Source organism: Micropterus salmoides, unplaced genomic scaffold (assembly GCF_014851395.1).
Source record: "Micropterus salmoides isolate LMB-PRFRI ecotype aquatic unplaced genomic scaffold, ASM1485139v1 Ms_hic_scaffold_4, whole genome shotgun sequence".
NCBI lineage: Eukaryota > Metazoa > Chordata > Actinopteri > Centrarchiformes > Centrarchidae > Micropterus > Micropterus salmoides.
The window spans coordinates 20,386,760-20,399,521 of NW_024043372.1; the positions used below are offsets into that span (position 1 = coordinate 20,386,760).

A 12,762-nucleotide genomic window follows, 5' to 3' on the forward strand; every position below is an offset into this window, starting at 1 on the left:
CTCGCAGCTGAAATCAACTTCATTACAGTTTCTTATTTTAGAGAAGAAACTGAAACCTTTTCACCGGATAGTGTACTAAGTACTCCGCTTAATGTGTTGGGTGTTAAGACAGTTAATGAGGCTACCTTTGGTGTGGTAAGGTCATCTGCAATTATCAAACATTTCAGTTGATTTAATTTGAATCACAGATTTATTCATGTACCACTGACAAATACAGATACAAATGTGCCTTTATAGATAAAAATAAAACAGAAATTAAAGAAGCAAACAGATTTCTTCTATGTAATCATGTTAATGATGGATGGATGCATGTTGCATATTTGCACCCATTTCTCGCAGGATTTTCTCTTTGTCAGAATTCAATCTATAGCTAAAGTTACTATATTGTAAATGCAGGATAGTTTTATACATACCTGCCTATCCACCTGTGGTTGTAGTATAAAATTACACAAAATTTACAATAAGGTAAATTTAATTATAGACTGTATTGTGACGAAAATAAAAAGCTGAAATGGACTATCACTAGGCATAAAATCTACATTGAGCAAGCCAACAATCTACATTAAAAAAGCAAAAAACTACCTTAAACATTCACAAAGTACAAGAAGCAGGATGGATGAGGATTTTCACTTTCTCTCAAGATATGCTTAAGTCACACAAGAACGCACATGTGCTGGTGTTCTTACCTCTCTTTGAACAACAACTCTGAAACTGATTATGTTTTGTATGTATTACCTTTTCTCGCAGGTCCATATTTACAACAAAAAGATCAGTACATACACACATGTACTCAAAGAGGCTAATAATATATTTGTTTTAAACTTAATTAAAGACATATCACATATAGTCCTTACGATTTCAGGTTTGATTTTCTTGTTTACAATTCGTTTACTGCCTAAAGGCTATTGGCTAAACTTAATTCCTACTCTTTAATCAGGATTAAGAGAATCCCGCAGACCTGGAAATTGGATCAGTTTACTTTGCTCTAATCTTTCTAGCCAGCAAGTTTAATTACTGACCTTTAACTCCTGTACCACTTCACAGTCCTGTAATCCAATTTTGGCAATGTAACAGCAGTGTTAGTGGTGAGGTATAAAAATCACACTGCACATCTCTGGCTCTCATGTCCATCAGTGCTTTTGGGTTCTCCAGGCGAAGAAGCTCAACAGATCATCAGACTAGTGAAGATGGCTTGGGACGGAGGATACGAGCCCAATGGTACAGAGGGCAAGAACTTCTACATCCCCATGTCCAACAGGACTGGGATTGTTAGAAGTCCTTTTGAATACCAACAGTATTATTTGGTAGATCCCATCGTGTACAAGCTTTTAGCTTTCTACATGTTCTTCCTGATCTGCACCGGAACTCCCATCAACGGTCTAACATTGTTTGTAACGGCTCAGAACAAGAAGCTCCGGCAACCTCTCAACTACATCCTGGTCAACCTGGCTGTGGCAGGACTGATCATGTGCAGCTTCGGATTCACCATTACCATCACATCTGCCCTTAATGGCTACTTCATTCTCGGACCCACTGCCTGCGCTGTTGAAGGATTCATGGCCACACTTGGAGGTTTAAGTAAACTTTATTCTTTCATGCTACTTGAACAGCTTCTTAAAATTGTAAAGTTTCCTCAGTACTTTGACATTTACCACAGAGCAGTTAGCATGAAACACCATATGTTAAAGATGACAATTACTGACGTATACTGAACATAAATTGGGCATTCAGCTTACTTAAAAACATCCCTTGTCTATGCCTTTCCTCTCTGCAGGTGAAGTTGCCCTCTGGTCACTGGTAGTCCTGGCTATTGAAAGATACATCGTTGTCTGCAAACCCATGGGAAGCTTCAAGTTCTCTGGAACCCATGCGGGAGCAGGAGTCGCTTTCACCTGGATCATGGCCTTTGCATGCGCTGGACCCCCACTTTTTGGCTGGTCCAGGTATTTCTCATATGTATTAGTCATTTGATTTGCAATAAATATTAGTTTAAATCTTTACACCCTGACAGCATTTATTAAAATTAATTGAGAACTGCTCAAACCAATCATCCAGGCTAAAGAAAATGGCAGGGCATAGTCATGGTACATACTGTAAATGCAGAGCTTGTTGTATGGATAAAGTCTTACTGATTATTTTTTTCTTAAACTTCACACAGGTACCTTCCTGAGGGCATGCAGTGCTCCTGTGGACCCGACTACTACACTCTGGCCCCAGGCTACAACAATGAATCATACGTCATCTACATGTTTGTTGTCCACTTCTTCGTTCCCGTCTTCATCATCTTCTTCGCTTACGGAAGCCTTGTGCTGACTGTCAAATCTGTAAGTGAAGTTCATGAAACCTAAATAAAAGTAGAATTATTCCATAGTTTATTTTCATTTAAAGCTTTGCAAAACTGTGTGTGCTGTGAATTCTGATCATGGTATTATGGTCACAATCTCTTTAGGCTGCAGCCCAGCAGCAGGACTCAGTCTCCACCCAGAAAGCCGAGAAGGAAGTAACACGTATGTGCTTCTTGATGGTCCTTGGCTTCCTGGTAGCTTGGACGCCATATGCCACTTTCGCTGGTTGGATCTTCTTGAACAAAGGAGCTGCCTTCACCGCCCTAACAGCAGCTATCCCTGCTTTCTTTGCAAAGAGCTCAGCTCTGTATAATCCTGTTATCTACGTATTGATGAACAAACAGGTTGGTTTATATGAAAATTATCTTACTTTTATTTTTCAGGCTTTAATCAACCACACTGCACATTACATGCTTGCTATTTCAACATTCTTTGTGCTCTTTTTCAGTTCCGTAACTGCATGCTGAGCACTATTGGAATGGGCGGCATGGTGGAGGATGAGACTTCAGTTTCTTCCAGCAAGACAGAAGTGTCCTCTGTCTCTTAAATATAGATACCTTTTCATATACCTGGACATTTTCCTTTCTACTGTGTTCTACTGTGTTAGGCCTACGTCTAAAGCTAGTAAGCAACCCTGGATAAATGACAGCATTCGCAGCCTAAAAAGGGAATGCAGGAAAGCTGAGCGCAGATGGAAAAAATCCAGTCTCCAAGACCATTACCTCAGTCTGAAGGATTTATTAATTAACTACAATAACATGGTTAAGGATGCGAGAACACACTATTTTTCTGAACTCATTACTACACATAAACACAATCCCAGGTTTCTGTTTAAGACTGTGGATCAGCTGGTAAACCCAACCCCTCCTTGTGCCTCAGCTGGAAGTAATGATGACTGTGAATTGTTTTTATCTTATTTTACCAATAAGGTGGTGTCAATCAGAGCCTCTATTACCCCCGCGGCCTCTTACTCAGAGGTTCCTCACCAGCAACAAGAGAGTTTTAACCAGTTTTATCCCATCGACTTGTCTGAGCTTTTGAAAACAGTATCACAAATGAGAGTGTCCTCCAGCCCACTTGATGTTATACCTACAAAGTTTTTACTGAAACAAACAGCTCCCTATCTACTGGTTGTGTCCCTGATTATTTTAAAACGGCTTGCGTGAACCCACTTTTAAAGAAACCTGGTTTAGATCCCTCCCTCCCACGTCATTTTAGACCAATTTCAAAACTGCCTTTTTTATTGCAAAGATTCTAGAAAGAATTGTGTCCAAACAGCTGCTCACTGTACTGGAAAATAACAAAATATTTGAAAAGTTTCAGTCTGGTTTTAGGAAGTACCACAGCACTGAGACTGCCCTGCTTAAAGTCACCAATGACCTTTTAATGTCTGCTTATGAAGGTATGTGCTCAGTCCTGGCATTCCTGGACCTTAGCGCTGCTTTTGACACCATTGATCACAACATCATGTTAGACAGACTGAGGCACTGGGTGGGGATCTTTGGTACTGCCCTAGAATGGTTTTCATCCTACCTGTTGTAGTGAACAACGGTGTGGATTTGTGCATTTTATATTGAATAAATTTGGAGCTACTCTAAATTCCTTTCTCCTCCCCAGAGAAGAAGGGGAGGTGTCAGAGTTGCTTTCTCTAAGTGCTAGCCCGACCATAAAACTGGCACCTTTTTGATTCCGAAGCTGATAACGCGGGGCCTGACTGTTAAACTGACAAAGGGACACGAACCAGCCATTGGCCTCTCCCTGAACAGCCTATCAAAACTGGCCCCCCCACACATGTTTCCGTGGCAACTGACCTTATTCTTTGTTTTATTACCACATCAAAGGGATACTCCTTGTCTCACCTAGGTGTGACACAATCCAGGACAGCCGAATTTTGGATGACAAAGGACTGCAGTCTCCAAAGACTCAAAGCATTTAATTAAGTTTGATTAAATCTTTAGTTACCTGATTACGTTTGCCTCTATTTGAGTAGTTATGTCAACTGTTGTTGCTATCTGTTGTTATTAGTGCTGAAAACAAAGTTACTCGTCGGAAATGCCGTTAAATGTATAAATATCCTGACCAATAATGTGACAATTGTTTCCTTTTACCAAATGCTTAGAACAGTACAACCGTTCAACCATTGAGGTTCGATTGTGGAAAATATTTGATTATAATACGTGCAAATAGATTTCTTTTTAAACACTAAGTTTAGAAAGGCATTGGGAAACCTGAGACGCCCCCTGGGGAACCACGCCCCAGGCAACAAAAGAGCGACACGCGACCTCTCGCGCTCTTCTCTTCGCTGTTGGCTCTCTTCCACTCTGCTCTGCTCGCCGGACGCTTCGGCACGCGCGTGGCGTACCTCGCCAGGCAACGCCCAGACTCGCCCCAGCGAAACAGGCCTTTTGTTCGCCTGAAGCTACACACCTAAAGTGCCGCGACATCGATCTGCCTTCAGTTTGTTTTATTTTCTTTATTTCTTTTGTTTGTTAAAGTTATCAGTCCGTTAAGTTACACTGGACTAATTCAGGAACGACCAAGTTCCAAGGAATCCTGAAAACAGCCGAATTGCCAGACGGAGGAGGCGTTTTCAATCAGACACGGAAAACCCTGGAGAATCCCTAGCAAAAAGCCAGGATCAGGCAGCTAGCGTGGGACCCGTGCAACAGGCCAAAAGCAGGCTGTCGACAAGCAGTAAGACTTAACACACGTTCTGTGATCAGATATTTCCCTCTTAACTCCTAAAATCACAGCATTAGTTTATTTTCATTAGCTCTTCTATGCCTTATGAGTCAAATGCTTCCCACAATCGAACCTCCAGGCTCATTGTTTATGTTCCCTGTATCCAACCATCTTTTTATCACCTTAGTTAGAGAATAAATTCACTGTAATATAATCAAGAGCTGTGTGTGTTGTCTATTTCTAATTCCTGCCAAGAGAATTGACCCTTTAGATATGAGACTGACTGATTTAAGATAATTGAGCGATTATTAACTAACTGATCACTAGTAATAATTGTATAATTATTCAAAACTACCTACAGGTCCGGAGACTCTAGGATTATAACAACTCCGGTGGTGCCCTGAAACGAGGGAAATTTTTATTTTATGAATCTTCAATTATGAATTCATAATTGGGTATCAATTCTCATAAATTTATTAAAATGCATAACTATGAAATTTAGGTCTGCTACACTGTCAAATAGGAAGTTTTGCGTGTGTGTAAACAACTATGTCTCTTCGTTCTGTCCAGTTAAATATGGTGTGTCTCAGGGGTCGGTCTTAGGACCCATTTTGTTTTCCTTGTATCTGCTTCCCCTTGGACATATTATCCATAAACATGGCATTTCTTTTCATATTTATGCTGATGACACACAAATATACTTGCCTGTCAGATCCACAGACCCTGGAATGCTGAGTTCACGTAACAACTGCCTTTGTGAAGTTAAAAAATGGATGTCAAATAATTTCCTCCAGCTGAACTCAGACAAAACAGAAATCCTGGTCATTGGGTCCCAGCAGATGGCAAAACAAATACTGCCATCTGCTGGTTCCCTAGTAAATCACATTAAGCCTGTGGCAAAGTACCTTGGTGTTTGGTTTGATAGTAATTTAAATTTCGAGCAGCACACCACAAAGCTTGTTCATGTCTCTGCTCCTCCCTCTCCCAACCGGATGCTGAGAAGTTGATCCATGCCTTTATCTCCTCCAGGTTGGACAACTGTAATGCTCTCCTCGTCGGGATCCCTGGCAGGAGCCTGCAAAAGCTCCAGCATATTCAGAACTGCGCTGCCCGGGTCCTGACAAGGAGGCGCAAATACGATCATATCACTCCGGTTCTGAAATCCCTCCACTGGCTGCCCATTCAACACAGAATCCAGTACAAAATCTGTATCCTCACCCATCAGTGCATACATGGAACTGCCCCTGCCTACCTCAGTGAACTCCTCACCCCACACACCGCCTCACGAAACCTCCGCTCCTCCACCACTATCTACTGCCTGCACCAACCAAGGACTAAACTCTCCACAATGGGAGACAGGGCCTTCCAGGCAGTCGCCCCACGGCTCTGGAATTCCCTCCCAGAGACCCTAAGGGCCCCACAAACTGTGGAGGTTTTTAAGAAGGGCCTAAAGACATTCCTATTTCAAAAGAACTTTCAACACTCATGTTTTATTGCTATTTGATTTTGTTATATTCTGGGAACTGTTTTTAACCCCCTGCTACTGTAGCACTTTGAGATTTCATTGAAATTTAAAGTGCATTATAAATAAAATGTATTATTATTATGTTTTTATCAACTTAGAAATATAGCAAAAATTCTATCTATGTTAACTTTTAAGGACACCGAGACCATCTTACACGCCTTTATTTCATCACGCCTGGATTACTGCAACAGCCTTTTCACCTGTTTAACCCAAAAATCTATTGATCGACTCCAGACTGTCCAGAACTCAGCTGCCAGGCTTTTAACCAGAACAAAGAAATATGACCACATTACTCCTATTTTAGCTTCATTACACTGGCTCCCAGTATGTTTTAGAATTGACTTTAAAATTCTATTGATCACTTTTAAAGCTCTTCATGGCCCCTCGCCTTATTATATTTCTGACCTTTTAGTCCCATACACACCAGCACGTACCTTGAGATCCTCAGGCAGAGGTCTGTTGTCTGTTCCAGAGTCTCGACTGAAAACTAAAGGGGACAGAGCGTTTGCTGTCAGGGCCCCGAGGCTCTGGAACAGCCTGCCTGAGGAAATCAGGTCAGCTGAGTCAGTGAACTCTTTTAAGTCCCTTCTTAAAACATACTTTTATAGGAGAGCCTTTCCCGATCTTATTTGACTTTATTTTATCCCTTTTATTTTATTCTATTTTACTAATTTTATATTTATCTTAAACGTGTATTTTAGTCTTTTCAATGTTTTCATGCTTTTATCTTGTATTGTTTTTGTATTATTGTCTTTTGGGTATTATTGTCTTTACACTTGTTAAAGCACTTTGTAACTTGTTTTTGAAAAGTGCTCTACAAATAAAGATTATTATATTATTATTATTATTACTCTCTTTAATCTGGAATAATCCTCCATCCATGAGTAAAGTTCAGGGACGTCTGAACTACTTTACCAATGATGAACGGCTCTTGGAACAAACTCATGAACTGCATTTTCTCCTCTTTTATTTGAAGAATGTAGAAAAGTGTTGATGTGTATGTGGATGCTCACTTTGACTTTCCTTGCTGTCAGAGGCCCAGTTGTCACTGAAATCTTTCAGTGGGAACACATTTTGTTTTGTTTTTTCAAAATGAGCAACTATATACAATGTAAAACCATTTTTGTCACTTACTGAGTTGGTCATCATGAATTGTAAACATTATATATATTAAAAAAACATCATAGATAAATAAATACATGCATGAAAATGTGTTGTCAAATTGACTTCATTTCAAACAACAGGCCATAATATGTCACAGTTGGGACTTAAAAAGGTGTTTATTCATGAGACATTCATTGAAGCTTGTGTTTCTGCTGTTGATGTTGTTCAGCACTAGAATGGCTGACCAAATGTTCCCTAGCCTGGCCTAATACCTGCCTCTGCATGCAGCCTGTGGCACCCACAGGAGACACCTTATGATCATGTCTATAGGGTTACCTGATTATGATGGTGCCTAGGCAAAAAGGAGTGTGGTAAAGCTAAATCATTTTAATGCAGTTAACACAAAGAAGAGCAGAGATAAAAACGCAAGAGTGTTGCAAGCCTCATATAAAGTGGCACATGAAAGTGTGTTATGATGACTAGAGCTGGTCCTGTCCTCCCTGGCGACCTAAGCAAAATTCTGCTATGGGCATACAGACGCCACAGTGCTCTCATTGCAATTCTATCTCTTTTAAAACAGTCTGTCCCTGTAGGAAGCCACAATGGAAACCTCTTCTAGAAAAATCCAATGCTGATTTGAGTGGACCTTTGTGCACTAACTCAGTCCTCATAAAGTCTCTAAAGACAGGGGGCCAATCTGCTGGATCATTTGCAGCAACTGTTCCATGAGCTGTTTGTATCTGATGCTGGCTGCACATCTCTGGCTGTGCTCGTACTGGCTGATGCTTCATCCGTCTGTGCGACTTGCTAAAGATGTCTGTATGGGGTCTGTGCTAGAACTGGCTGAGGCTTACTGGCTGATGATCTAGCATCTACTCTACAAAACTTCAACATATCCCCAGAAATGAAACTATAGATAACAATACTTAATAGATATTAATGTGATCAGCTCCATCAGCTTCATCCTCTCATCAAAGTTGTAAACATTGATAGACAGCATGTGACAGTATAGGGACAGGAGCTCACGATGTTCAGAAAAATAAAACAAAGGCAGAGAAGCGAGAAAGCATGCAGGAGACAGTACTTGTTTGCTGTGTTTTCTCTTCTTTTCACTTACAGGAGGATTGTAATCATACTGAGAGAGGTAGTTAGTTTGCAGCAACAAGGCCCTAGCTAAATTATTGTTCCTCAATATCATTCCCACAAAGAGCCCTCTATAATATCTGACATTGTCCACAAAAGAAAATCTCAAAATGAGGCAGGAACGTTTTCAGAATCACAACAAAAAGGCTTTCCAGTTATTTTTAATCCCAGGTTTAAACCAAACAAAACTACAAAAAAAAGTATTAAGTTTTAATCAGATTTAAATATAATGAATGAATCATCCTTAACATTTGAAAACAGTAAGTGTATATCTCTAATAATATCATACAAACAGCACTACACAGTGGATTACCTGCAAAAGCCTGTAACTTGCCAATACATTGTGATCAACATGGCATAAGCAAGTGATTATTAGGAAACAGCTGACAATTTTACATAATCATTTGGATCAATGTGTCAAAGCATTTGCAATTTGTTCAAAAGAATGAGAAATTGCTTTTATGATGTACACAAGTGACTTGATGATGTGGAGGTTGAACAAGTATTTTTGAGAATTTCAATTCTGATCTAAGAAATGTACCAAAGCGACTGAGAAATCTGTAATATTCTATAATTCTTGAGACAAAGGCACAAACACCATTCAAATCTCAAAATACCCAGTATGTTATACTGAACAGTGATATAATAACTTAATTATTACACCCGAGGAAGTCCCTAACACGTGGCACTTTTTCAACCCATAATAACACAAATGTCAATGTTGTCGAATAGTTAGGACAGTTCAAAACACTCTATATTTATTTAAACAAACAAATAAACAAATGTACAGCTTCATAAATTTTCAAAATTGAGTCTCCTTTCATCCTCCAAAAACACAACTGTTCTGTAAGTAATCCGCTTACTCAAATATTTAATCATGGTAAACCGATAGACAAAATATAAATACATATAAAATATTTTATTAAATTATCTCACATTATAACACTGCATGTATGTATACATTTCTGCTTCTGAAGAAATTTGAATAGTACAATGGTTTCATTAACAAATAGGCCACTAGTTGCTGCTGCATACCAGGGGCCCAAACTAAGGTAATAGATTTAAGGGAAAGCAAAGTGGTTCAATCAGCATTAGGGCTTTATCCTCAGTTTAATCAGATAATGACGTTTCCGTAAAACGGATATAATTTGAATCACTAATGAAATAAGATCACCTTCCTAATTCGTACTGCCAAAACCTTGTAATTCATAAACCAGAATGCTCCACCAGTAATCTAGTTATTTAAATTGGAATTAGCCTGCTGTGTGAGGAAGCCAATGGTTTCTGTTTAGTTTCAATAAGTCAAAGATGGCTCCACACACATAAGCACAATGAACAGGCAGATTAACTAATTGAAATATACAGTGTCATATTCTAATTTACAAGCAAATTGCAACTAGTTGTTACTTAAGTAAATGTAATGTAAGTTCAAGTGTAATCAGAAAGATTTACTTAAAGCGTTAAAAGTAAAAGCACTGTTGACTGGCAGCTACTATCAGCTACTACTAGATTATTATTATTATTATTATTCATGCATGTAATGTAATGTAAAAGCAGGATTTTACTGTTGTAACTGGTTGAGGTAGAACTCTTTTAACTATGTGTCAGACTGCAGAGTGTTTTCATTATGGATTAATATGTAGACCATTAATTGATTGATTGAACAGTGAGAACTGCCGTCAAAATTACCCAGAACCCTAAGTGGCACCCTCAAAATGATTTGCTTTGTCCAACCAACAGATGAAACCTCAACATTATTAACAATACACTTCAATAATTTAAACAATCAAAAGGAAAAGCAGCAAATCTTCACATTTGCTGGAACCATGACATTTTTTTCATGGCACGGTGCCTTGCCTCACAGCAAGAAGGTCGTGGGTTCAAACCCCGGTTGCCCCGGCCTTTCTGTGTGGAGTTTGCCTGTTCTCCCCGTGTCTGCGTAGGTTCTCTCCGGGTGCTCTGGCTTCCTCCCACCATCCAAAGACATGAGGGCTAGGTTAATTGGTGTCTCCAAAATTGTCCTTAGTTGTGGATGTGAGTGTGAGTGGTTGTTTGTCTATGTGTGGCCCTGCGATGGACTGGCCATCTGTCCAGGGTGTGCTACACCTTTTGCCCGATATAAGCTGGGATTGGCTCCAGCCCCCCACGACCCTGTACGCAGGATAAGCGATTGACGATGGCTAGAGTAACTTTATGATCAAAATAGTTGCCAATTCATTCTTGTCAAGTGACTCATTGATTCTAGTTTTTCTCAGTCCCATTGTTACTTTTCTTGAATCATTCTTAACATTTGCAGTAAGTGCATTTCTCAAAACAGGTTGTCCAAACAGCATCACACAGTGGATTACCTGCAAAAGCCGATAAGTTGCCCAAAGTTCTTAGTCTATATCTCAAAATTAAATATTTATGTCAGTGAACATGTCAGTGCCACCAGATTGACAAGTTATTGTGTCATTGTTAAACAAAATAGTCAAAATGTTTAGCCATGTCGTCAATATGACAGTGTGCTCTGTAAGTATTTTCTGATGTAAACTATGGCTAAGACTGGGCAGGCTTCAGTTATGCATTTACTGTTTGTATTGTAATTTGTTGACAGCTCATGTCAGTGTGTTACAGAAAAGATTCTTACCCATATCACAACAGATATTTTCATTATTGTAATCAACTAATCGTTTCAGCTGTACTTGTATAAACTGTTGGGTAGTTTAGTTTATACACAAAACACATTTTATAAACACTTCACATGTTTTGTGTATAAAAATCATAATCAGTAAAGTAACAAGTAAATGAAGCGGTCAGATAAACGTAATGCAGTATACAAGTACAAGATGTAGTGGAGTAAAAGTAGAATGTGGCATGAAATAAAACAAGTACCTCAGTTTTAAGTACTTGAGTTAATGTACATAATTACTGTCCACCGCTGGATCTGCATTGTCATGAATGGTAATGCCCTGGATGTACAAACAGGAATCCATCTGTCACACAAGTATGCCAATTCCCTCAAGTGGGATTTCCAGACCAAGAAGCTTGTGTTCATCTGCTTAGCATCCAAAAATTGTCACCAGCAAGCTGTTTGTCACTAACAAACGGGAGCTGTATGGCTCTTTCTAATCTTTAATCCTCACAAATTGGATTCACACCTAATACTCAATTCAGAGGTGTTGAGCAAGCTGTCTGTAAACCAGGGCGCACATTAGAGGTCACACCTGTCACCATCGGCACGTCGTCCTTAAAAGTGATTACAGCAGCCACACATAGAGGTCAAAGACCCCAGGTTGTCTCTGAATGCAGAAAATGATGGTAAAACATATTTTATCATCTTCTTCCTCACTAATTTTTTCTGTTTAGGAGGGACTATACTTGGCCAATTTAACACCTGATATTTCATAACACTATAGAATTAAAACAGCTGCTCTGTCTTTGTGATTTAAAACATGTTTGTCTAATGTGGTGTCCGAACAATAATGCTGCGATGATGTGTTGAGAAGAAATCCGCTTGACACTGTTCTTGATTATAAAAGTTTATTACATCAAAGAATTCAGCATCAATTACAAGCTCTGCAGCAGCTTGGAGAGTGACCCAGCCCGATAACCACTCTGTCTCTCTGTACATTGAACACAGCTTATATAGGACATGTTTAGGTATCTGCTAAATACCATATAAGGGCACAGTCCCTTCATACACACTAATCTCTACTCCCCCTAACACTGGGTCAGAGGTCAAATTCCATAGGAGGGTTCACTCTTTGCACACCCATCAATCATTACTCCCCCTTAAGAGTTCACTGTGCCTCTCTCCAGCTGCAGAGTATTATTTGAAACTGTAATGGTCAAATGCACATATGCTATACACCACACTAATTATGTAGATAGATCGCTCGATGGATAGATTAAATCCTGTTTCAGTGTGGTCAAAAGGTCAGAATGGTGATTTGCTTAGTGGGGCATCTTATACAACAAGGC

The 12,762-nt window shown here is 39.5% G+C and overlaps 1 protein-coding gene across 1 annotated transcript; it reads left to right on the forward strand.

Annotated features, from left to right (window-relative positions):
• Positions 1 to 1,187: 1,187 nt before the first annotated feature.
• On the forward strand, positions 1,188 to 2,892 carry LOC119886598 (green-sensitive opsin-like). Its single transcript, XM_038697441.1, has 5 exons — positions 1,188 to 1,572; positions 1,775 to 1,943; positions 2,159 to 2,324; positions 2,450 to 2,689; positions 2,794 to 2,892. Exons 1-5 carry the CDS (start codon positions 1,188 to 1,190, stop codon positions 2,890 to 2,892), a joined length of 1,059 nt encoding a protein of 352 aa, XP_038553369.1.
• The last annotated feature ends 9,870 nt before the right edge of the window (positions 2,893 to 12,762 follow it).